The 25,530-nt window shown below is 45.3% G+C and overlaps 1 protein-coding gene across 1 annotated transcript in view; it reads right to left on the reverse strand.

Moving 5' to 3' along the window:
- Nucleotides 1-2,034: 2,034 nt before the first annotated feature.
- The window catches only part of Marchf4 (membrane associated ring-CH-type finger 4), a 110,504-nt gene continuing 87,008 nt past the window's right edge, over nucleotides 2,035-25,530 (reverse strand). Inside the window, exons 2-4 of the mRNA XM_035439243.1 lie at nucleotides 25,001-25,156; nucleotides 19,893-20,085; nucleotides 2,035-2,445 (exon numbers count right to left, since the gene is read on the reverse strand). Coding sequence (XP_035295134.1) covers nucleotides 2,078-2,445; nucleotides 19,893-20,085; nucleotides 25,001-25,156 — 717 coding nt within the window. The 3' untranslated portion in view covers nucleotides 2,035-2,077. The remainder of the gene's footprint in view (nucleotides 2,446-19,892; nucleotides 20,086-25,000; nucleotides 25,157-25,530) is intronic.

Below are 25,530 nucleotides of genomic sequence, written 5' to 3' on the forward strand. Positions count from 1 at the left end.
CACACACACACACACACACTATGTATATCTTTGTATCATGTGTACCTATGTATCAGTACACACATGGATGCATGCTGATGGCAGCATACCTGTCTGTTTTAACCTCTGGCTCACACATGCACTCTCACATTCACACACACACACTCACACATACATACCATGTACATACATGCATCACATGTACCTGTGTAGCGATACACACATGGATGCATGTTGATTGGTTCACACACACACACCATATACACACTTGTATCATGTGTACCTATATATCAGTACACACATGCTAATGGCAGCATACTTGTCTGCCCTAGCCTCTGGCACACACACACACACACACACACACACACACACACACACACACACACACTCACATGCATCATGTTTACCTGTGTGTCAATACATGCATGACACATGCTGATGGCAGCATAGCTGTCTTCCCCAGCCTCTGAACTCTCAAAGGAGAAATGAGAACACTGGACTCTGGCTAAGGGAAAACACGGAATCAGAACAGTGGCTCTCACTGGAGGAAAAGGAGAGAGGAAGGAAATGTGGGGAAAGGGACACAAGTGGTAGGGAAAGAAATTTTATTTCCAAGCTTTTAAGAGAATATTACAAATAACAGAGAGTTTTTAAAAAACCCTAAAAACTAGTTTAAAAAAGTACTTGACAGTGTCCATTTAATACCCAAGGATGGCATGTCCATTGTGCAATGACAGTAAGAAACTCTGCAGGTGACCACCCAGTGGCCTTCCCTGGCAGGGTCCTGGAACACACAGGTGGGCTCCTAAGACAGTGTCCTGTGGCTGGCTCCTGTGGCAGTGTCCTGGTGTACTTGGCAGCACAAGAAGGGCCAAGGTGCACGTATCACTGAACACAAGGGAGGGTACTGGTGCCAAGCCTCCAGGAATACTTAGATTGGGGTTCACTCCTTCTTTGAGATACACAGGCCAGCGTCACCCTACAATGCAGCAGACCCAGGTGGGAAGGTCTGTGTGTGTGAGTACATGTGTATGTGTGTGCGTGCGTGCGTGTGTGCGTGCGTGTGTGTGTGTGTGTGCGCGCGCGCGCGTGTGTGTGTGTGTGTGTGTGTGTGTGTGTGTGTGTGTGTGTGTCTGTGTGACTGCATTATCCTGGTTGTGGGTGGAGCTTAGTATCGGTGAAAATTATCCCTGGCCTGCCATTAGAAGGTTGAAGCCACAGCAGCAGACTGTGCTTGAGATACTCATGAGAAGTCGGTACTTCCCTTTACACACGCACACACAAATACATGCACACATGTATGTGTGCGAGTCCCCCATCCTGTAAACATCTTTAAGCCAAATCGCCATAAAATCAACAAGGAAACAGAAAGATACCATCTCTAAGCCTCAGCCGTCTTTAAGCTCACATGATTCTTGTAGTTACAGCTAGGAAAGTTCTTCCTGGAGGCGACAGCCCCATCTCTCTGGCCAGGTATATCGATAGCTCCCTTCCTGAACGGTCTCGGGGGAGGGGGGTCCGTAAAGCCATTTGAGTCATTGGAACTTTGCAGAGTGTAGAGGTCCCCTCCCCGACAAGCATGGTAGGGGTACCAGCTCCCAAGGTCCCACTCTCTCCCTGGGGCACCCAGCAGCACCCAGGGAGGAGCAAACCCAGGGCTGAGAGAGAGGTGCGGATTACAAAAGCCCTTCCCTGGGTGGCCTCAGCCTTTTCTCTTTGCTGCCCTGACACCCACAGGTACAGCAGGTACCTCAAGAACCGGCCACCATTTTCTGCCCAACTCTTTTTGGGTGCCTTGCTACTTGTCATTCTCCAGGGAGGAATGTTTTCTTAGGGCAGGTTCCGTTGGTCCCCACCCATTGTTGTTGTGGAGTTTGTGTTGGTTTCTCCCTTGCTGTGAAACCAACAGACCAGAAATCATAACAGCTCTCCAGCAGGCAGCCTCCCCAGAGCTCCCCTCTGCTCCACGTTCCCTCGAGCGCCCCCACCCACCCACTGCTGGATTTCCGCCTCCCATTCCTGCTCCCTGGGCCCCTCCTGGCCCAGCCTCGTTCTTCGGTGTGTGTGGACTCTCTCAGCCTTCCTCCCAGGCGTCCTTTCACACGGTGGTGACTCTCATGACGAGTTCTCGGCTGCTGCCCTGCGTGCTCCGCTGTTCATGAGGTCTCAAGTGACTCAGGATATGCAGGATGGTGTAAGCACAGTGGTGTTGGGACACAGGGTCTGATGGGTGGCTGGCAGCCCTGGTGGGGCCCTCTTCACGGGCAGGGTGGCTGGCTGCCTCCTCTTCCGTGGAGGGGATGTTGGCTTGGGTTGATGAGGAAGTCCGTAGGTTTGTCCTGCCTCCTGACTTTTGGTCCTCCAAGTCTTTTGCCTTGTCATAGTTCAGTACTTTCCACTGCTGATTGACAGCCTGCCAGCGTTTAAAGATGCGATATACTGAGGGTCCTTCATGGATGATGAGACCTAGCAGGAAGAGAAGAAAACAAAGGCTAAGGAAAGAAATGAGATCGACGACTATCGATGACTAAATTATATGCCATACTAGAGCCTTCATCCAGCAGCTGATGGAAGTAGAAGCAGACACCCACAGTTAAACACTGAACTGTACTGAACTGGAACCCAGTAGCAGAGAGGGAGGAGTGATGAGGAAAGGGGTCAAGACCAGGCTGGAGAAACCCACAGAAACAGCTGACCTGAACAAGGGGGAGTTCATGGACCCCAAACTGATAGCTGGGAAACCAGCATAGGACTGATCCATATCCCATGAACCTGAGTGTTAGAGAGGAGGCCTCGGAAATCTATGGGCCTCTTGTAATGGATCAGTACTTATCCCTCGCATAGAAATGGATGTTGGGGGCCCATTCCACATAGAGGGATACTCTCTCAGTCTAGACACACGGAGGAGGGCCTACGCCCTATCCCAAAGGATATGACAGACTCTGATAATCCCCAATGGAAGGCCTCACCCTCCCTGGGGAGCAGAAAGGGTATGGGATAGGTAGGGTGTTAGTGGGGGGAGGAGGGGGCCAGGTGAGGAGGGGAGGGAGAGGGAACTGGGATGGCATGTAAAACAATCTTGTTTCTAATTTAAATAAAAATGGGGGGGGGGGAAGAAGGCAAGTAGCTGTGGGAGAACACAATCACTTCCTTGACTTACACACACACACACACACACACACACACACACACACACACACACTACACACGGAGACTGGAGAAGCTGGGGTTTCACTGTGTTGATTTTATTCCAAATCTACCGTCCAGCGCTGAGCCACTTGATTCCAGAGCATCTCTAGCTTCCCGGGCTCCATGAGTCACCAGAAGGAAGGTGGCCATGAAATAGTTGGGATCTGCATGAAATGCCTTCACCTACTTCTGAAGCTCCATTCTGCCCTCTTCTTGGATTGACACAATTCAAATTCTCCAATTAAGTCATAATGTAAATATTTTTCCTCCCTGTATTACATATTCATGACCCCCTGTACTTAGCAGGTGTTAAATGAATCGTGCGCCTTTAAAAGGCAACATGAATGAAACCCTGAGGTCATTCCAAGCCTGCGGAATGACATCTGCAACTCCACTCCTTAGCTCTTTGCATAGCCTATGCTACTGAAATACAAGTTCCTCTGGCAGAGTGCACGTTCCTGCAGTTATGTGGGCCAAATGAAATGGGAGCCAGTGGAAACAAGCCACACCTGGCAAGCCACACACGAACAAGCCACACACAAGGCAGCAAGGCCAAAGGATATCAACTGGAGGCCTACTGTGAGCAAAGTACTTGGGACCCTGCAGTGCCTGAGACAGGAAGTCTTGCCCTTAGAGAACTTATATTCAAGTGAGGAGGCACATATGAGACATGCAAAAAAACCAGCCAGACCCTTTTCCTGTGCTGGCACATGCTGGGAGGAAAATGAAAAAGGGTTAAGTAGCCCTTGACTGTAGTCAGTTGGGGTCTTGTTTTAGCAAGAGGGAAGAGAAAGGCCATGGAATTAAAGTTGACATGCCTAGCACAGTGCAAGCGTGTGGATATGGGGAGAGGAGGGCAAGGTGGGCAGAGCCCTAGCTGTGATCATGTCTTACATGTTATCCCGTAAAATGGGAATCCCCTGAGGAGATTTAGAAGCGGGGAGGGGATGACATTGACAGATTTGCTCTTTAGAAAATTCACTGGTGTTCCAAAAGGGGCAAGAATAGAAATCTAAAATTAAGCAGGAAGTGACACTATAATTGAAGCTGAAAACTGGTGACCTGTACCAGGGACATCGTGGCAGAGCGAGTGAGACGTCTTCAGAGGCAGAATGTACGCTGCAGGTAGAGCGGATGGACTTGCCGACAAATGGTCTGACAGAGAAGCATCTGAACAACTCCAAGGCTCTGACTGCCATAGTTGGGTGATGACAGCACCATTTGCTGAGACGGAGATGGTCCCAGGCCTGACATGTGGATCTGTATTGGTGGTGGTGACTATTAGTTCCCTATGGCTGTCACATTCAATGTCTAGAAGGTCGTAGGTGGCTTGCAATGGCACAAATACATTCTCTTACAGTTCTGGGGTCATTCCCATGGGGCTAAAGCGCAGATGACCCTGGGGCCTACTCTTCCTAAAGGTTTGAAGGGAGAATGTTTCCTTACTTTTTCAACTTCTAGCCATTGTTTCTTCCTCTTACATCACTCCATCCTCTTTCTTCTGTTGTCACATCTATTAATCTTCTGTCATCAGATTCTTTGTTGTTGTTGTTGTTCCCTCTTACAAGAACTCGTGTGATTACATGGAGGGTCTACCCAAATAATTCACAATAATTTCCTCACTTTAGGATGCTCAAATTAACCTCCCCCCCTCTACACACAAAGTCCTGTCATAAAAGTCTAACAGTTTGAGGATGAGGCACCGAGTGTCTCTGGGGGCCATTATTCAAGTTAACCACAGTGATTAATGGTCATGTGTTAGTTATGTGTTAGTCATGTGTTAGTTAGTTAGTTATATTTAAAATGTCTGGTAAAATATCTAACTGGTAGTCCAAATGGCAATAGCATATATGAAGCTGAAGTCTGGGCTGGAGATAGACTTCTGGGGAACAGATATGGTACTGTGGCTTGCATCCACTTTAACACTCGGGTGTTACCAATAAGTTAGTATTGAAAACTGGGGCATTTATAAAGTGATTAGGCCATGAGAACTCACTCCTCATGAACAGATTACATGCCTGACAAAGAGCCTTGACAGACAGTTGGTTCTCACTTGTCCTTCTTTTTGCTATGTGAGGGTATAGCAAGAAATCTCTCACCAGGGTTTGGGCCATGACTCAGTGGGTAAAGTGCTTGCCATGCATAACCTAAGTTTGGATCCCCAGAACCCACTCAAGGTCTTCATGCTTACAAGCCAACAATTTACCAAATGTGCTTATACATATCTCTCAAGCATGTTTTAGAATCCCCTTTCCTATCCTGAAATAAAGTTTGTAAGATATGATAAACTCGCTGTGTTGTTTTTAATTAATGGAGTGCCTTAATATGGTGGATCTCAACCTTCCTAGTGCTGTGACCCTTTAATATAATTCCTCATGTTGTGGTGACCCCCGAACATAAAATTATTCTGTTGATACTTCATAACTATAATTTTTGCTATTGTTATGAATTGTAATGTAAGCATCTAATATGCAAGATATCTGATATGTGACCTCCCAAAGGGGTCATAGCCCACAGCTTGAGAACCATTGCCTTAACTTAATAGATAAATTAATGACATAAAACAAAAGGGGAAGTCACTTGTAAGAAAACAATTAAGATTTCAATGTAAGTTCTGGGGTACAACTGCATTAGCAAACAAACCACATGGAAAGAAATCATCCAGAGTGAGGTATCCCAGACACAGAAAGACAAATATGATCAGTGCCTTGCTTAGCCATCATCAGAGAAGCTTCTTCCTGCAGCACAGGAACAAATACAGAGACCACAACCGAACATTACACAGAGTGTGAGAGACTTTGGAACACTCAGGCCTAAATGGGATGCCTCCATCAAATCCCTCCCCTCAGGGTTCAGCAACCCAACAGGCTAGGAAGTGGAAAGAGTTTAAGAGCCAACGGGGGACCCTAAGAAAGCAAGGCCCTCTGAATCAACAGAATTGATGCACACACGAACTCCTAGAGACTGAATCAGTGTGCACCAGGTCCTGTGTGTGTGTGTGTGTGTGTGTGTGTGTGTGTGTGTGTGTTATGGCTTCTGGTTTAGTGTTTTTATGGGACCCCTGAGTGTGCAAATGAGTAGGTCATTGATTCTTGTGTCTTCTCTTGGACTCTGTTCCTTCTGTTTGTTTTGTCCAACTCTGATGTGATAGTTTTTATGTTATTATATTTTGTTATATTTTACTATCATTCTTTAGAAGCCTATTCTCTATTGAGAGACAGGAAGGGAGCGGGTCCTGGATCCAGATGGGAGGAGAGCTGGGGAGGAACAGGGAAGAATAGAATCGAGGGAGGGAAAACCTTAGTCAGGATACGTTATGTGAGGGGGAAAATCCACTTTCAATACAAGGAAAAAATAAAACACATAGAGAGAGAGGGGTGGAGGGAACCACACACATTTCCAAGATGCCTCCAAGAAGGTGATATACAGATGTGTGAAGACGCTGAAGGTGGGAATCGTGGGAGGGGGTGTGTGAGAGATCTGCAGAAAGGCCTGCAGGTCCATGAGGGCAGCGGAGAGCCAGCAGCCAGCAGCCAGCAGCCAGCAGCCAGCAGCCAGCAGCCAGCAGCCAGCAGCCAGCAGCACTGAGGGTGAAGGTGGTAAAGAAAGCAGGATGCACTTTGAAGTTCTGGAGCTTCTGAAGGATGGAGGAGCAAAGACAGCTGGGTGTAGTGGCAGGCAGCACAATGCCTGTGGACTCTACTTCTTGGCCCCACAGCCTGTGAAAGAGCAGCCACCATAAGACAGCTATGAGGGAAGCCGTTTCTGGAATACAGCTGCTTGGATGGAAGAAGCCCACAAAGGAGTAACTCATGTTGATCTGTTGTCCAGAGGTCACCACGGATAGGCTAGGGGAAGGAATAAACAAAACAAGAAAAGGATAATTGTCCATAAAATGAAGAGTTAGGAAGGCTGAGCCCGAGACAGTAGAGGAGACGACTGGCTAGGAGACATAGGGCAGAATTTGTCCTGCAGCCATGGAAACCTCAGGGAATGACTAGCTCACAGAGGCAACAAGAACCAGTCACCCTCGCCTCCTCACTATAACACAAGTCCTGGAAGGGAACACCTCACAGCTTTTCTGCTTCAACACAGACTCTGGGGAAAAAGAATAGCCACCCCATGCCACTTCTTCTAGCACCCAACAGCTCCTGAAATTGCCTGTTTCTCTGTGCATTTTCAAGAGTTCACTGAGAGACACACTGGTTCCTAGCCCTGGGCAAACATCATCTCTTTGGGGGGGAAACACAGACAATAGTTTTCGAGGGAGCATAATTTCCTGAAGACTCCCTTGTAATCCCTGACCCAGTGTGATAGGTGCTGGACAATGAGGCTTCCTTTCTGTCCCCAAGGGTGCCATTACTTCTGTTTACCCTTAAGTGTGTACCTATGCACCATTGGTACAGAAGCTGTTTGTTCATCTGTTTGTTTCTCATGCCTTGTTTGCACGCTGCCTTGTGCCTTTCTCCAGGCTACAGGCTCTGGCTGAGTCTCCATAATAATATATCAGGAACATCACAGAGACTCAATAAAAAGGAGTGTGGGCCTGGGGACAGAAAATCAGGGGCTTTTGAGGCCCCAGACAAAATTTCTGGCTAGAATCTCTATGCTCCATTCTTAATTAGCTTCTCAATCAGACAATTTTACACTGATTGAAGAGGGTGTCTTAAATTTTTGGTTTGAATACTGCCTTTTAATTGCCTGTTTAGTGTTCAGGCAGTAATTACACCATTCTAGTGGATAGGTGGCTGAGCAGGGAGGAGTGCACCTGTTTTTCTAGATAACACTTATTTGGAAAAAGTTGGAAAAACATAAACTACCTCATTGCCATTCACTTCCTTCATCTCCCCTGCCCCCTGCCTCACCAAAATACTTATTGATTCCCTGCGTGGAGGAATTTAAAACAACAACAACCAAACCAAACCAAACCAAACCAAACAAAACAAAACAAAAAAACAAGGAAGATGGGTTTGGGCTCATCTGCTGGGGCAGATGACAAGGACAGTCAACAAGGTGGCAGAGAAGGATGAGGGGTAGGAAACGGCAGTGAACTGAGAAAGAGGTCAAATTCAGGTGAGCAAAGAGCTATTGCTCTGAAGAGTTTGAGATATAGGAGAAGGAAGAGGTGGAGATGTAACTCTACTGGTAGAATGCCTGTCAGGCATTTATCAGGCCCTGGCTTTAATCCCCAGTACTGCATAAATCACTGTGATAGTGCAAGCCTGTAATCCCAGCACGTGACAGGGAAAGGTAGAAGGTCATTGCAAGCTATAGACAGTGTTTGAAATCAGCATGGGCTTCATGAGACCCTGACTCAAAAGCAAACAAGAAAAAAAGAAAAAAATAGAAGAAGGAAGAAAAGGAGGAAGGAGAGAGGGAGGGAAGGAGGGGGGAGGGAGGGAGGGAAGAAACATAGTAAATTTTAACTGAGTCCTTTCCTGGGAATTTCTATGCAATTTAACAGTTACTAAGTAATTACTTACAATGTACCCAAATCTTGGCTGTATTTTTGGTAAACCCTGTTTCAGAGAATAGTTATTTTATCTTTCTAAGGTGTCTCCAACTTCTGGGTTCCTTTTTCTCACAGGGTTATAGGTTCTGTAGGCTGTTAGACACATCTTTTTTAGTCTCTCTCCCATATCCTTATCTCCAGCCAAAATGGCCTTTTGCTTAGACTATGAGGAATGGAAAGAAGGTTGGTCACCACTGAGTGGGCAGTCCCGCTAGCACGGCTCCTCCGCACCCTATAACCATAGCAACAACAAGGAGTTCTCTAAAATGCATACTAGCCTTGGTACATTTTGACCATTGGATTTTTGATATGAGCAGACACACAACTTAACCCAGTGTTGTCTTTTTTGAGTGCCCACTCTGTATGTCTCTGAGCCCCTGCCATGGGGTGGGATGGGGGCACAACACTGGTTCCCACCATGTTTACAATATCACGGTCGAGCCAGGTTGAGCAAGAAGTCTACAGGGAGACTTCTGATCCCCTCAGTGACCCAGAGATCCCCTTCACACCCTCATCTCTTGCTAGCATCCAGGCTTAAGTGACACAAAAGTCATTGACAACTCTGAAATAGTTGCTTTTCAAATTGGGGTGTGTATCAGAATCATCAGAGAGCTTGATAGCTCACAGACTCCTGGCTCTATCCCTGGGAAGCATGACTCAGTGGGTCTGAGGCCAGGCCTGAGAATCTGCATCTCAAAGCAGCCTCAAAGCAGGTGACTCTGATGACACCCATGGTGGGCTATAATGAGCAGTACTTCCTAGACACAGTGCTCATCCCTGCCCACTACAACACAGAGAGCACTACACTTTATTTTTCCTTCTTTCCCATTCCCCAGACAGCCCTGGTTGTCTTGGAACTTGCTGTATAGATTAGGCTGACCTGGAACTCAGAGATCCTCCTGTCTTTGCCTCATGAGTGCTGGGATTAATGTCATGTGCTACCACCTCCTAGCTAGATTTTTATTTTAGTTTTTGGTTTTTTGAGACAGGGTTTCTCTGTGTAGTTTTTGGATGTTGTACTGGAACTAGCTCTTGTAGACCAGACTGGTCGTGAACTCACAGAGATCCACCTGCCTCTGCCTCCCGAGTGCTGGGATTAAAGGCGTGTGCCACCACTGCCTGGCTAGACTTTTATTTTTAAAAAAGAGGAGGAAGGAGAGGAAGAGACTTGCTGTGCAAGCATGGAGAACTGAGCTTGGATTCTCAAAATTCACGTAACAGATGTGTAGCAGATACCTATAATCCTAGCTCGGTCACAGAAGGATCCCTAGGGCGTACTGACCATCCAGTGTGGTGGAGGTGCAAGGTCCAGATTCAGTGAGAGACCTTGTCTCAAAAAATAAGGTTAAGAAGAAGCAATTGAAGAAGACACTTGACATTGATTTCTCGCTTCCGCGTGCATGAGTACATACATGCATGCGTACCTGACAACAATGGAGAGCACACGAGTTACATGAAGCCACTGGAGTCTGTTAAAGGGTCTCAAGAATTAATTAAGGTATAGGAAAGGGACAAACACTCACTGATACAGAACCAATTAGACACCACCTCTGATCCAGCTGTCTTTGTCAAGTCATTCTGCCCAGACTTATGTGTCAAAACCATTGCCACCCCTCTGTTTACCCAGGGCAATGCAGACCTACAAGAAACCTCTTCTGAGGAAAGAAATAGAGGGGTGAAATGCCTGGGAATGGAGTGAGCTTCATGCAATAGGACTGGGTAGGGAAGAGAAAATTTGGAGCCTCCAATATGCACTGGTATCCCTGAAGGCTTTGTTTCTGTATGGGGATTTTTCTGCAGGGTTTGTGTGTGTGTGTGTGTGTGTGTGTGTGTGTGTGTGTGTGTGTGTGTGTGTGTGTGAAGCTGAAAGCTCTTACTCTGTAGACATGAGGCTTGGCATTCCTCAGTGTGTGTGTGTGTGTGTGTGTGTGTGTGTGAAGCTGAAAGTTCTTACTCTGTAGACATGAGGCTTGGCATTCCTCAGCCACACTGGGTGGTATCAGCACTTAGAGGTGATGGTGAAGGTCATGGTGATGGTGAAAGTCATGGCGATGATAGTATTTCTCGAATGCTAACGCTGCTCTGTCACTCCAAAAGGACTTTGCAAAACGAGCTGTTTATCACAGAAACTTACTTATAAGGTGAGACATCTTAGCTCTGTTTTGTAGAAGAGGAAGCTAAGCTCAGAGAAGCCGAACATCTTGTTCAAGGACACAGTTTGTCTATGAAGTGGTCCATCACCCTGGAGTATCTGAACCAGAACAGAGCCATGTGGCTGATGCTCCTTCCTCCCCCTGCCTCAGGTCACGTGCACACCTCTCAAACAACTGCGGAGAAGGTAACTATTTTTTTATTGTGCATGTTTATGTACACTTTCTATTAGCATTACTAATAAGATCTCTTATGCAATATCTGTTTTAATGTGTGATGCATTGTTTTAACAGTGGCCAACGTGAAACTGTGTTCCTGATCAAAGACTCTGTGAGGATCGCCTCTCATTCTTGGCTTTCCCTTCAGGAGGATGGGCACCATAGCTGCCATGCTATGGAACTGCATGGAGTAAGGAAGATTTAGGAAAAAAAAAGAACCCTACGGTATGTGAAGCACTTTTCACAGTACTTAGAACACAATGCATAATGAATGCTAGTTATTATTTTATCATCATTATTAAATAAATATCACATGATTCCATCTTGTATAAATAATAAATAAGTAAATATAGCCAGCTATTTTTGGTGCCGCTGGGGACGCCAGATTGGCAATACCACCTCATGCTCTCTGGAGAGACGTCTTCATGCTTCTCAGGCACAGCCAGGCTGTGCTTCACATATGTTATTATAAAAAGTTGTTTGTGTAGGCAGACATACTGAAACTCTGTGTTATTGTGTGAATCTGAAATGCCCCGCCCCCTCAGGCTCTCAGGTCCTCAGGTCCCTGCTTGTGGTGCTATTTTGAAGGCTGTAGAGCCACTAGGAGGTGGAGCCTGGCTGGCATAAGTAGGTCATGGTGGAGGGAGGCTTTGAAGGCTATATGTGCCCCCCCCATTTCCAGCCTGCTTTCTCTGCTCCCCGTTCTCCATCATATGATCAAGACTCCACTGAGCACTCCCACTATGGTGGTTAGTGACCCCTCATCTCAGTGTCTTCCCTGCCAGGATGGTCAGCAGCCTCTGAAATCCTAAGCCAAACCAAGCATCTCTGGTTTAAGTTGTTTCTGTCAGACATTGTGGTTACAGTAAAGCAAAAATAACTGACGTATTCTGTATCCATGGAGAATTTGGGCTCTTCAAATCCTTGGGACTTTAACAGATGATATTTGGGAACTAGGGTGTTTTTCTCCTATAAGGCTATCATAGCTTAGAACATTTCTGGAAATTCCTCAGTGGGGTGGGGTTGCAGTGATAGAGATGGTTAGCAGTCCACCACGGTCGTCCCTCCATATACAGCTGCTACTGGGCAAGAGTGGATTTCCTGTCCCCTTTCTGAATTAGGAGAGGCCAGATCCCTGTTGTGAACATGAACAGACTCAGGCCAGTGGTTAAGAAATAGGAATTGAGTGAAAAGGGTTAGAGAAGGGCCTGCTTAATACATGGCCAATTTTCTACTAGTTAGAAGCAAAAGGCTTAAAAGCCTGAAGACTATGAGGCTGCAGAGTGGGAGGGGCTTCAGGATCTCTGGATTGTTGTGTGGAGGAGCGTGTGTTGCTGCTCTGGAACCTTGCTGGGTTAAACCACTGATGACTGGATGAACCTGGTTGCTGAAATTTCCTAACAAATACACCTTCAGAGAAGAGAAGTTTGTGGCTTGATGGCACATGTCATGGCATCCCCAAAATGTATTAACTGGTCTGAGCATCTATGGTATTTATTCGGTGGGTCTGTTCTTTATCACAAGCCCACTAATGGACAGATACAACATTCCTGAATCTGTCTGATGCTGAGAACAGTCCCTAAGACATGTTCCTAAAATACTTCAGGCTTTGTGGGTACATCTGGAAGAGTGATGTGCCTTTTGGTGGGGTATCCTTTGGGGAGTGTATGGTGCTCACATGGCAACTTTTCTTCTAGATCCATTGTCCTCACTCTCAATGCATCCAGCAACCTAGCTATAGAGAGAGATGACTGTGTGTAGGAAGCTTTATGTGGTAAAATATGAGTCAACATTAATCCAGACACCTGACAAACTTCCTAAAGATAGCAGAGTTTGTCCATTTATGAAACAGATACTTCTCATGCCCAGCTCAACATTCCTGGGAGTGCCTGACAGCCACAGTTGACAACCTGTGAGAAGTCTGTTTTATTCTGTAAGCAACTTCTAAATCCTAGGTTCAATACTCTCACCTTATAGATGAGGAAACCATTTGTTGAGAGGAAGCACGCCTAAGGCCACAGAGGTTGTTAGGCAACAACTCTGGCTTTCCTAGACTCTATTGAACCAGGCTGTCTCTGCTTTCTGTCCAGTTTCCTAAGCAGGGGAATTAACAGGCTTGACAGGTAGAGTCATTTCTACCTAGAATGAGTTAATCTGAATTAAAATTAAGATTTAAGTGTGTGTGTATGTGTGTGTGTGTGTGTGTGTGTGTGTGTGTGTGTGTGTGTATTGCTAAGGCATGTGTGTGGAGGTCAGGTCAGAGGACAACTTGTTGGAGTCAGTTCTTTCCTTTTTATCATTCCATCATGTGGATTCCAGGGTGCCCTTGCCCACTGAGCTAGCTTACTGGCCCTAAAACTAGATTCATAACCACAAATGTTTCACAATCATTTCGCCCTTTTTCTATTTCCAGTGAAATCTCTGTATGTTTTAAGGATGGGGGCTAGATATCTACACATCACAAGATGGAACCTCAAGGGATGACACAGAGAAGATACTATAACAACAGCTGTTTCTATACCTAACAGCTGCTCTAATATTACATTGTTAAAGGTTTGGAAATGGTCTCAAAACATTCTTCTTTCCCTGACCCACTCCACTCATAAGTGACAAAGACATACAACAAGGGGGACATCCTCATTTTTGCAGTGTTGACTTTAGAGTTGACTTTTGGATGGTCGATCTCTTAGGTCTGTAGAATGATTAAAAATTATGTTTGGTGCCAAAGCTCTTAATTAATTTTCTCTTGTTAAGTCCTAATAACTTGACCCACTGGAGCAGAGAATGCCCCATTTGTTTGCTGGAAGGTTCTGTCAACTTTGGCTGCAGAAGACAGTGTCATTAGAGATGACTGAAGAGGAGGCAGGTGGAACCAGGCCACCGGGTATAATGGGATCTTGGTGGAGGGAGGTGAGTGTATAAGGGAACCATGAACCTTCTAGAAAAGACGATGCTTAAAACAAGAGCAGATCATACAAGGAAACCAAGTTGTGTTTAGTCTGCATCTCTGTTGCAGCCGTGACTGAGTTCAGAGTGTGGTAACAGTAGGCAAACCTTTGCTCACTGCTAGCTTTAAGGGGACTTCACTCTGACCACATGCCTCATCCAATCAACTACCAACCCTGGCAAGACTGGCCCAGTGCCTTCAACATATATCACAGGAAAGAAACACCTGTATGCTATCAAAGGCCTTTCCCCCTCACCCTCCCCAAGACCTCAGACCCTGACCAACCTTCCCTGGCACTGCCTTCTCCCATCTGCTGTCTACAATGACTTGTTTCTCTTGACTACAAACCCTTGGTTTAGGGACAGCCTTTGCCCCTCTGCCTAGACTTTAGGCTTAGGGTGGTTTTCTTGTTTTGGCATCTTCTTGGGTCTCTTTTCCAGCCACTGCCTGCCTCATTCCATCCATTCCACAGGCTGTGTGAGTCCCCAGGTCATCTCTGCCTCTTTTGAGCTTACTGTCCCCGTGTTACATCTCTGTTTCCTGCTCCGATTATTACAAGCACTTCTTAGTCAGTCCCTCCTACTTCTGCCCAGTCTGCCTAGCTCTGAGTTATGCTTCCCAAAGGTGCTAGATTTACAGGTTTAAAAATGCATGTCTAATCAGACTGTCCTACGTAAAATTCTGTCATTGCTTCCGCATCCTAAGTGGAGCAGTATCCAAATTCTTCACACATGACTTATGGCCCTGTGGGATTTGGCCTCTGCCAGATTCCCTAAACTCATTGGTCATCACTGACCTCCTTCTCTGGCTCTTTGCCATTGAACCATACAAACCAACTTAATTTCCTAAGCATAGCTTGTTCACTCTGAGTCTCCACACAAACAAGTTCCTTTACCTAGAATATTCTTCTCCCTCTTTTGGGTAAAGTTTGATTTCCCTTTTGTAACTGGCTTAAGGGTAGGGTTCTTTCAACAAACCTCTTGGTGTCTTCAAGAGAGTTTATTGCTCTCTGCTCTGTCCAATCTTCCTCTCTGCCTCTGATAGACATCCTCCCATAGTAGTTATCCTGTGCTTGGAGACCCGACCCTTGGACAGATATGTCTCATTCATCTCTCTTTCATGTTTCTTGATTTGGGGCAAAAACAAGGCAGCCAGTAGATACTACTGAAGAAATAGATAAAGCCATCCTAAGCCCTTTGAAATAGTTTCTCCTTCCTGGGACGGATGTCTGTATTCATACCCCAGCATAAGCTGATTTCTGAGTGTCTGTGATCACTTCCCTCCAGGAGATTAAGATCCACCAGAACCGGAGCCTCTTGTGTTTGAGTGTGTCTATTCAATGCTCTCTCAATAATGTTTGTGAATGAATTAATAGATTTCCCAAGTCTATGATAATCAGCAGAATTAGATTTACCTAACCTAAAATACCGTCCTCCAGAGGATATCACAGGCAGATCGGCTACCCAAATTTCATCCTAATTTCTAAAGTCCCTTTCTCCATTGGCATAAAAGCAGCACTGACTTTTTTTAAAGGTATAACAATGGCTGACTGCCTGAATCCCTAACAAAAGACTGAAGCAGATGTGGCCCAGAGAACTTGTTATTGTTGTGATGGTTATGTCTGGGCTAATTTCTGCCTCCTTTGAAGTCTGCTATGCTACAATGTTGATGGGTCATCTCTAAGTGGTAAGTATAATTTCATATAGAGCAACCAGAGATAAAATGGGCCATAGATGGGCTGAAGAGATGCCTCAGTAGTTAAGAGTACCTACTGTTCTTCTGAAGGTCCTGAGTTCAATTCCCAGCACCCACATGACAGCTCACAACTGCCTGATGCTATCTTCTGGTGGGCAGATGTACGTGCAGACAAAGTACCCCTATACATAAAATTCATGAATAAATAAATGTTTAGAAAAAATAGACCATAGGAAGTACCCTGGAATTAGAACCAGAGGTTCTTGGTCCCACCTTCAACTCCACTGTGTGCTTAGCTGTGTGACCTAGAGTACAGTTGCTCTGGGGCTGCACTAACCTGGGAAATATGGAGCACAGTAGTCACCCCTCTGATCATCAGATAGTTGTTGTGATGGGGGATGTCCTTCTGTATAAATGTTTCTCTTATTGGTTGATGAATAAAACATTGATTGGCCAATGAGGCAGGAGGATAGGCAGGACTAGGAGACAAGGGGAATTCTGGGAAAGGTAGGCAGGAGAGCCCACTGGAGCAGTTGCCATGTAGGCTGCCAAAGGAGTAACAGGTCTGGACCCTTCTCCGGTAAGATAAGACCACATGTAAATTCTTAGATTGATAGAAATGGGCTAATAATTAAAACAGAGCTAGCCAATAAGAAGCCCTAGTTATTGGCCAACAGTTTAATAACTAATATAGTGTCCGTGTGTTTATTTGGGGGCTAACAGCTGCAGGACCAGGATGGGACAGAAAACTTTCAGTAACATTGTTGTACCCTATCACTTCTTTCAAGGGATTTGGTGATTTGATGTGTTCTCATTACTTACATTTGATTTTCATAGTAGAATACATTGGTCTAGGACAGTGGTTCTCAACCTCCCTAATTCTTTGACCCTTTAAGACAGTTCCTCATGTTGTGGTGACCCCAACCATAAAAAATACTTTCATTGCCACTTCATGATTGATGGAGGAAAGTACTTCTGTGTATGTGTTTGTCTTATTGGTTGATAAGTACTCTTGGCCAATAGGAAAGCAAGATAGGTGGGACTAGGAGTTGAGGAGGATTCTGGGAAATGTAGTAAAGAAGTGGTGATCCAGGCAGGAAGTGACATAGCAGGGAGACACATATATAAGCAAGGGCAAGAAGGAAGTCGTCACTTTTCTCTTCCTCCTGGTCTCTGCTCCAGAGTCACAATGTGAGCCCGGGAAGACAGGACTTCGGCTGGTGTCCGATAAGATAAGTCTTACATATAGATTTATGATAAAGACTGAGCTAGCAGATAAGAATTCCTAGTCATTGGCCAAGTAGCATTTGTACCTAATATAAGTCTCTGGGTGTTACTTGGCACCTTAACATGGTGGCGGGCAGAACTCAGGTGGCCTGGTAGAAAGCACCCATGTGGAAGCAGGGCTCAGGTGGCTGCGGCAGAAAGATTTATTGTTACACTTATCATTACACATGATTGTAATTTTGTTACTGTTGTGAATCGTAATGTAAATATTTTTTGGTGACAGAGGCTTGTCAGGGGGGTTATGACTCACATGTTGAGAACCACTGGTCTAGGAGATTTAGACTTTAAACCAAGAGGTGCCTGGTCTTTCGGGACAGTTTGTATCATGAATGTATTACCTATGATATGCTCACATCCAATGTCACTGACCTCAACCTTAGAGATATGCTGCATTTGATAGGGAACCTGGAGACCCTGGCAGCCATTTCAGGCAAAATCCTTTGATGAGAACTGAAGACCATTCTTGGAGAGAATCATTACTCTGGGTTTTCTCAGTGGTTCCCACTGCTCCTAAAAGCTAGCTGGGTGGATATAGCTACGGTTGAGACAGACTTAGTTTCACAAGCAGCAAACAGACAGTGCTTGCTCTCAGCTTCCAGTGGAATCTCTCCACAGAGGCCTCGCCCACCATCCTGAACTGTCACACTACCCTCATCACACTCCTCCAACAGAGAAGTAAATTATGTTTTAGAAGATCCATACATAAAGAACTATCCATTTAGTGCTCACATACATCTTTACTGTCCATGGCTATTTAGCAGTGTTAGGGAACAAATTGTTGCTGGTGTCTGAAAAACAGAAAAATATCCAGAAGCTTACAGCAGCAGATGGTTTGACTCTTCCCTTAGCCCCTTTGAGCCAACCCTGTCCTGGGCTTATCTTCTTTTCTCGTAGCAATATATTTTTATCCAGGTTCTGTATTGCTTAATACAAGTAGTTTGGACCTGTTGGATATGGATTCTTTTACTCAACATTTTTTTTCCAACCAGCATTTCCAGGGGGTCTGAAAACTATGCTCAGGTTGACCCTGCAAAAACATTGTGGATCTCGTTTTGCTTTTGAGCCAAGGGATGAGCCTGGACTCAGAAGCATATGGAATTGGGACGTGGTGAGAATTCTCTGACAGAGGAAAGCCTGAGTTGCCATCTTGTACTCCATAGGCAGATGCCAAGTTTGCTTTCTAGTGAGGCTGAGTGACTGGTTGAGAGCAAAAATAAAAACATGGGCTGATGAATATTGCAGCTTTCATTTGATCCTTCATTCACAAAGCTCCTATATTTTTACACCCACCCAATGTTACCTATACTACTATACAGTACTGCCAAACAAGAGAAGCTGTTACTGGACATCACCCTTACAACCACCAGCATCACCACTGGTCATCATCACACCACCATCATCACAACCATCATGGGAATCTGCTATGGCCTCCCACTGCTGTCCATCACCCTCTGCTCCAATGTCTAGGTCACATGACACTCTCTGCTTCATTTCACTTCCCAGCATTCTCTATGGTCTGTCAGCCTGTCCTGGGAAAGCACTAAACCATAGGTCCTACTTTCCTGCTGAGTTAGACTACAATACACCTTTCAAGATTTCACAATCTCAGAAATAAGAAAATTAACCTTTGTTCCCAGGATTGATATACTAAATTAGCTAGCACAGGGAGACAGAATATATTGCCTTAGATAAACACACAAGGTCTGGCATTACTGTGACCAGCCATGGCTTCTGTGATCAGTAGGATAGTCGCCAGGTCTTTTCAATTTTTAGTATTAAATGTCTCCTAAGAAAGTCACATCACCATCATCTCAGTCAAATTATAATCAGGGGACATTTTCCTGTCAATCAGAGCAGTGTAGCATATTTGATGTAACACCACTGTTGGAGAAGAACATTGTGTTACTTTCATGCTCCCAGTACTGTGGCCTGGGGATACAATGAGAATTCCAGATGAGGCTATATGGTCCATGCTTCATTCAGAGTAACCAGAGCCATTTCCACCTCTTTATTTGCATGGAGCAAACCTTTGCAATCAATAGCCACAATCATCTGTTGAAACAAAAATAACCCAACCTTCCACTTGCCTTGAGGACTGGGTAGGGAAGAAGTAGGAACTAAAGAAGTGGGTCCTAATATTCTTCCTGAAACACTGAAGCCTTTCAAACAAAATCTTACCTGGAATGAATAAAAAGCCCAAAAGGTCATGGTGAAGCAGGGATGAGGCTTCAGAAAAGCATTCTATTTCCTACAGGGCTCCTGGAGCTGTGTGGAATCCCAGCACTACACATTCAGTGCAAACCACTAGAGTAGAGAAATCTGGGATCCAAGGATGGACTTAGAGAAGAAGAAAAAGGCTGGGGCCAAAGAGATGACTTAGTTTAGTAGAAAGGCTTGCACCACAAGTGTGAGGAACTAAATTCTGATTCCCAGAGTCCATGTGAAAAGCACACACCCTCCAAACATGTGTGCTGTGCATCTGCACACTTTTATGTGCATGTATGTATAAACCGTCATTCACATGTGATACGTAAAAAGAAAAAGACTGTTGTTTCATAGCTGCTTCTGGGTATTTTGCTGTATAGGCATGCCATTTCATGGCTTGCAGGAGGTGCAACTGAGAAGCCTTCCACTCCCTGCGTAAGGCAGATGAATTCACCAAATGACCTTCTTTACCTCAGAGGCAAGCCTCATCCTTGTCTTCAGCTGGGCCAGACACATTTGTCTGAAAATGATTTCAATTTATCTTCTTTGTCATGCCCCCCCTCCTTTCCTACCCACCTCTTATAACAAAGCTATAGTCTCACCCAGTGCTTCTCTGCTTGGCCTGCGAGTAGAAGAGATTCTGAGGGATCTTGCCATTTCATTACCATGTAGCTCAGGACCCCTCATGGAGACAACACCCCAGACTCACCTATGCACACCACATCCATGAAGCCATACATCCCATAGCAGATCTGGAAGAGGAGGTCTTGGCGTTGCCATTTTGCTGAGGGACTGAAGGTCGACCAGATGAGCCAAGAGATACTGGCGATGAGGAAGAGAGAACCCAAGATGGCAGCTGCGATCTGAACCTTCTCGATGACTGTCAGGGATATGGCCTGCCACTGGGGAGGAGAGAGTGACAGATTAGCTGCCTTGGATGCCTGGATCCTGGTCCCACATTCTTATTTCTGCTCCAGTAGCTCACTGGTGTAGAGTTTAAGCCAGAGCCTCTCTACTTGTAGCACAATGGACACCTTTGGAGAATCATTTTATATATTTGATGCAGAGGGAACCCATGTCATATAAAATGACCAGACACCATTGTAAGGAGACTCTGGGCAGACTGAGGAGGAGACCCTTATATTTCATAGATATAGAAATTCAAAGGCAAGAAGGAAAACAAAGAGCTAGTGTGGGTGTTGTTCCAAGGAGCGAGAAATTTCCTTTCAGAGCAACACAGTTGTTTTTCTCACTAATAGGTGCCAAGAGGACACAGGTCTTTCTTTGACTGTCTTATATTGTTTCTACAACACCACCTTGCATGCCATTTAATATGCATGTTGGCGATCAACAATTTGACAAAGAAGGAGAGGACAAGGAATGTGGGAGTAAGAAAAAAACAGTTCACAATATACCGACTGTATTTTAACTCTTTCTTTTTCAAAGAAAAAAAAAGTGTGCTTATAGCAGTATTGAGATGGAGGCTGGAGTGTGGGTGAGTTTTGGCTATGGAATTTTATAATTATATGTTTCACCTATGGAGCAATGTCCTAAATTAGTCTCGAGTAGGATTTTAGTTAGGCTCGTTTCATTTAACAAGTCAGTATTGACTATGTGTCTGGCCACTATGCTAGGTGCTGGAGCTAAAGCACTAGACAAAACTGGACAAGACCCTGCCCTATGGTGCATATAACTCTAAGAATTTACATATGCAATCTGTCATGGATCTGCATAGTGTCCTTCAGGAAACATTCCCAGGAACCATTGTGGCTTACACACAAAGGAGAGGCATAGTGCCTTCCACCTGCCAACGGGGATCCCTCCCTCTGCCATCATTGGCTCAGATAGGATACACCAGTGGCCTCTTGAAGGAGACTCCCAAACAGTGGAGACTTCCTCCTGGACCCCCAATTTGGCACAGACCATACTCAAACACCTGTTTTCACAGACAGATCCTTTGTCAAGTAGGGAAGAAAAGTTAAAGTGGCTGCTGCTTTCTGTCTGAGTCAGAAAACAGCAGCAAATTACCTTGCAGGTGTAAATTTTAAGAGAGGAAGAAGAGGTCTGTGTTAGAATGTGGTGGTAAAGGAGACAGGGGATGAGGGAGAAGGGGACAAGGGAAAGGGGGCAGAGGCTTTTTGTCCCCAGAGGGACAAAAGATTGGTTCTGAATAGAGAGGAGACAGATAAGGCACACAAGAAAATGGCAGTTTATAAAGGTACAAGGGGAAACCCAATGTTAGGATGAGGTGTTTAATTTTAATTTGGCATGTTAATTAGGTGACCCAAAGGAGGTTTTTGATTGCTAGGCTTCAATACTTTGATAGCTGGACTTTGGTGGTCAGCCTCAGGAGAAGAAAGTGGCCAAATAAGGGATAGACCTTGGGAGCTAGTTTTAGGAATGCATCTAACAGGGTTTTGTTTTTTGTTTTTTTGTTTTGTTTTTTTGCAAGACAAAGGGAATGGGAGTGAAGGGCAAGGCCTGCAGAGCCACACTTCCTTTCACCTCCAAGGAACAGTAAGTATTGGAAAACATCTCACTTTTAGTTCAGATGTAGGGCATGGGCCTTAACATTTAATTACACATATCGAATCCCATTACAGAGAATTAGCCCTTTAAATTTTCCAGTGCTTCCCCAGCCTAGGGTTACACATAACAAAGGCATTTTCCAGAAGACGGCTCTATCAGCCTTATCATTTAGACTTCCCTCGTGTACAATAAATGCTTTTTCCAGAGCCAAGCCCCACTGTCTATAAGAGAGTTTCTAAGGAGTTTTTTGTTTCTACCATTTAGGCATCCCCACCTTTTCCTGCTCTGTCATAATCCCAATGATATAGACATGTAGAAAAGTCCTCTTTATCCCAATAATCTTCCTTCCCACCCTAAGCCACCTAATGAGGCTCCTGACCAAAGTGAGTGTGACGAAGAAGGGTGAGGATGAGGGGCTGTACACAAAGCCAGAAGTAACTGATGTCTATTTCCTAGAATATTGTGAATGTTTAATGTGAAGCCAGGGCGTGAAAGGCATTCTTTACTGTTTCAGTAAAGACACAGATAAACTTGTCAAGGCAGGGGTAAGCCTATATATGTTCATGTGCCTGGGTATTACATTAGAAGAGGACAGGTGTCTGGACTCAGAAATTCCTATTGCAGACAGCAACCTGCTCCTCTGCTTCATAGCTGTGCAGCCTTGAGCAAGCTCACAAATCCTTCTGTGCCTCCATTGTCTAAACCTGTGCACCAAGTAATAATAGTACTCACTTCATGGAGTTGTTTCCAGGTTTAAATTTGATAATAGGTGTGAACTGACGCTTAACAAGTAGAAATGGAATGTTTATTAATATTATCATAGTCTTCCTTCACTTAAGGGGGATGCATTCCAAGCCCCTCCAAAAGACACCTGAAGCCTCAGATGGTAGTGGCCCCTATATCCAAGTACTGTGTTGCCTCATGCCAATTGATCTGATAGTCAAGATGGCTCCCAAGTAACCAATGGGTAAACAGCACATACAGCTTGAATGGGTGAACAAAAAGATGACTCATATCCTGGGCAGATGGAGCAGGAAGTTATTACATTTTTCACTCAGAACAATACATAATTAAAAGTTATTTTTTCTAGAGTGTTCCTTTTAATATTTTTGGTGGCAGTTGGCCATGGTTAATTAAAGCCACGGGATGAATTCATGAAATTTCCATTCAGAGGTATCAAAAACCAAGGTGAGAAGCAGTTGATGGGGCCCCGAGACCCACTAGACTATGACTCCTTTCTTAGTAGATATTCTAGATACAAACCTTACTTTGAGAATGTCACTAATATGATGCCCTATCGTGAAGACTTGAATTATTTCTTCCATCTTTGTCTGGGACACAAACCAGGAGGTGAGAGAGCCAAGATATGTGGAAAGGTACCTCCCAGCTATGATGGCAGAAATCTATCCATTGCTCTGTTGGTTTCTAGTCAGGTCTGCCAGCTCCAACCTCTACTGCAGATAGTCCAGCTGGGCTTTTTGCACAGAGGATGACCACTGTGGCAGAACAGGCAATTGTGTCACACTTAGCCAGGACAGAGAAGCCCAGGACACACACTTGGAACAATTTAAGATACAACCAAACAGCACAGCTTCAAGTCTGAACTGTTTCTAGACAGAAAAATGAACTGGCATTTACTGAGTGCACACCATTGCATTTCTAAGATCAACAGATGCACAGGGGTCCCCAGTGCCTAGAAACTCATAATTGAAGTCAGCGTAGTAACTTGGAAATAGATTAACAGACTGATATTGCCTGCACTGCCATTTGCTTACCTGATGCAGACTTAAAATAACCTTTTCTTTACTCCAAGGAAAAAGCTATACCTGAATGATTTTTTCATTATATGAGTCAAAGGTGGAACCAAGATGGGGGTGTCTTGGGGTGAGTTCATAGATTTTGGATCTGACCTTTCCTGAGGCCTGAGTCAGCTGTAAAGAAAGGGGCAGGTTAATGCACTCAAACCTCCACTGCACCCCGAGGACTTGGGATCAGCTGTTGCTTGGCACTGCTATTTTAAGACACCTCAGGATCTGAGATGAATGGTTGAAGATGGAACAGCAGTCAGGAGGGGCTCCCCATCCAGAGGCTGAGATGCCTGGGGATCTGACACTTCCCTCCCCCAAATCCCTGAGAGCTCCCCCTTGGAGAACGCTACAGGGAACTCCACACGTTTTTTAAGTGCGGCTCAATGCAAAGACCCCACTACAATCACCCACTCCCAGCCCTCCTGGATTTGCAAGGTTGACTCGGCCCCACTCACAGAGGAGTGAAAGTGTCAGGCATCTGTGGTCTCCATCCTCACTGTCCTGCTGGCTAATTGATTACATGGCTGCTTGACAGATGATGTGTATGTGGAGGTATTTTCAGAAGCAGATGTGAGTGTGGGGGGTGGGGTTGGGGGGAGGGCATCATCACTGCTAAACTGTTTGATGTGTCTGGTTGACACAGAGCCTGCCAGCAATTGGGGTGAAGATGGCTATGTCAGCAGAGGAAGAAAGGAGAGAGTGGGCAGAGAGAGAGCCCAGAGTTCTGCCAATCTGATTGACAGGTCTCTACTCTAGCTCTGGCGCCGCTTTCCCTTACCTCTCATGGTAGGCTTTTGTTACTCTCTCATCATGGCTTCTTCTTCCTTATTGCACACCCCCTCCTCCATTTTCTTTGCCCCTCTTGGCTGTTTCTTCTCCATTCCTTCCCACTCTGTCCCTTGTCACAGAAAGTGTGGTCTGTGGGCCAGCAGGAGTATCCCCCATAGCTTGTTAGCAATACAGGCTCTCAGACCCTGCTGTAGACCAGTGAATTGAAATCCACTTGTTAAGACTCTAGCTAAATCACAAGCACATTAAAGTCTGAAGAATACCGCTGAGCCATCTCGTCTACACAGCTTCTTTTAAAGCCCTTGGCTTTAACTCAAGCCTAACCTTTCCCACCACGTATCCCCAATCACCTACCTGCTCTCTTTGTCTTTGCTTTCTTTTCTCTTTTCTTCCCTCCTCCCCTCCCTCCCTTCTTGTCCTTCTGTTTCTTCCTCTTTCCCACTCCTTTCTTCCTTTCCTCTTCTCATTAACCAGTTACCTTATTCTGTCTCTTCCATCCATCTCCCCTAACCACTTTCCTTGAATGTCGTATATTTTTCTCTTTGCCCAACCCTTCCCCATCTTGTCTAGACTTAAGGGGAAAAAACACATTTCTTCCTAGTCACCAAGCTGCCCTGAATCTGAGGTTCAGTAATTCCCCTACAATAAAGCAAGTAATGAGGGAAGCCCAGGCTGAGAAGCCTGGATTTACCTGTAGAGGATTCTTTGTGCTTATGGCGATGACATGGTACTTGTAGTAACACAGCTCACAGCTCCAGCAGCCCCTTTCACTGATCCACTTGATGAGACACGGCTGGTGGGTACATTTGACTGAACCATCACAGCGGCATGGGCTTAGTAGCTCTCCCTGCGGGAGAAAAAGAGGGAATATGATAAGCCTAGAGCCTCAGTCCAGCAGGTGATAGATAGGTGGATGGATACAGAAACCCTGATCTGAGCCACTCTGATAGGTCAGATAAGGTCACTCCATCCAGGCCACAAGCTCTGTCTGAAGGCACCAGAGTCTACTGAAGAGGCCTGGGCCTCAACATTCCTACCAAAGAAGCCAAACAGCTTTAGTCAGCTAAACTAGGAGGAAGTCTGAGACCTTCCTCCTACCTGGAAAGACACAAAACAATGCTTCTTGAACTGCTTAAGACCTAGGATGTCACTAGGCAGTGGTGACACTCCTTTAATCCCAGCATTTGGGAGGCAGAGGCAGGTGAATCTCTGAGAGTTCGA

The sequence above is a fragment of the Cricetulus griseus genome, chromosome 2, assembly GCF_003668045.3.
Source record: "Cricetulus griseus strain 17A/GY chromosome 2, alternate assembly CriGri-PICRH-1.0, whole genome shotgun sequence".
NCBI classification, from domain to species: Eukaryota; Metazoa; Chordata; class Mammalia; order Rodentia; family Cricetidae; genus Cricetulus; species Cricetulus griseus.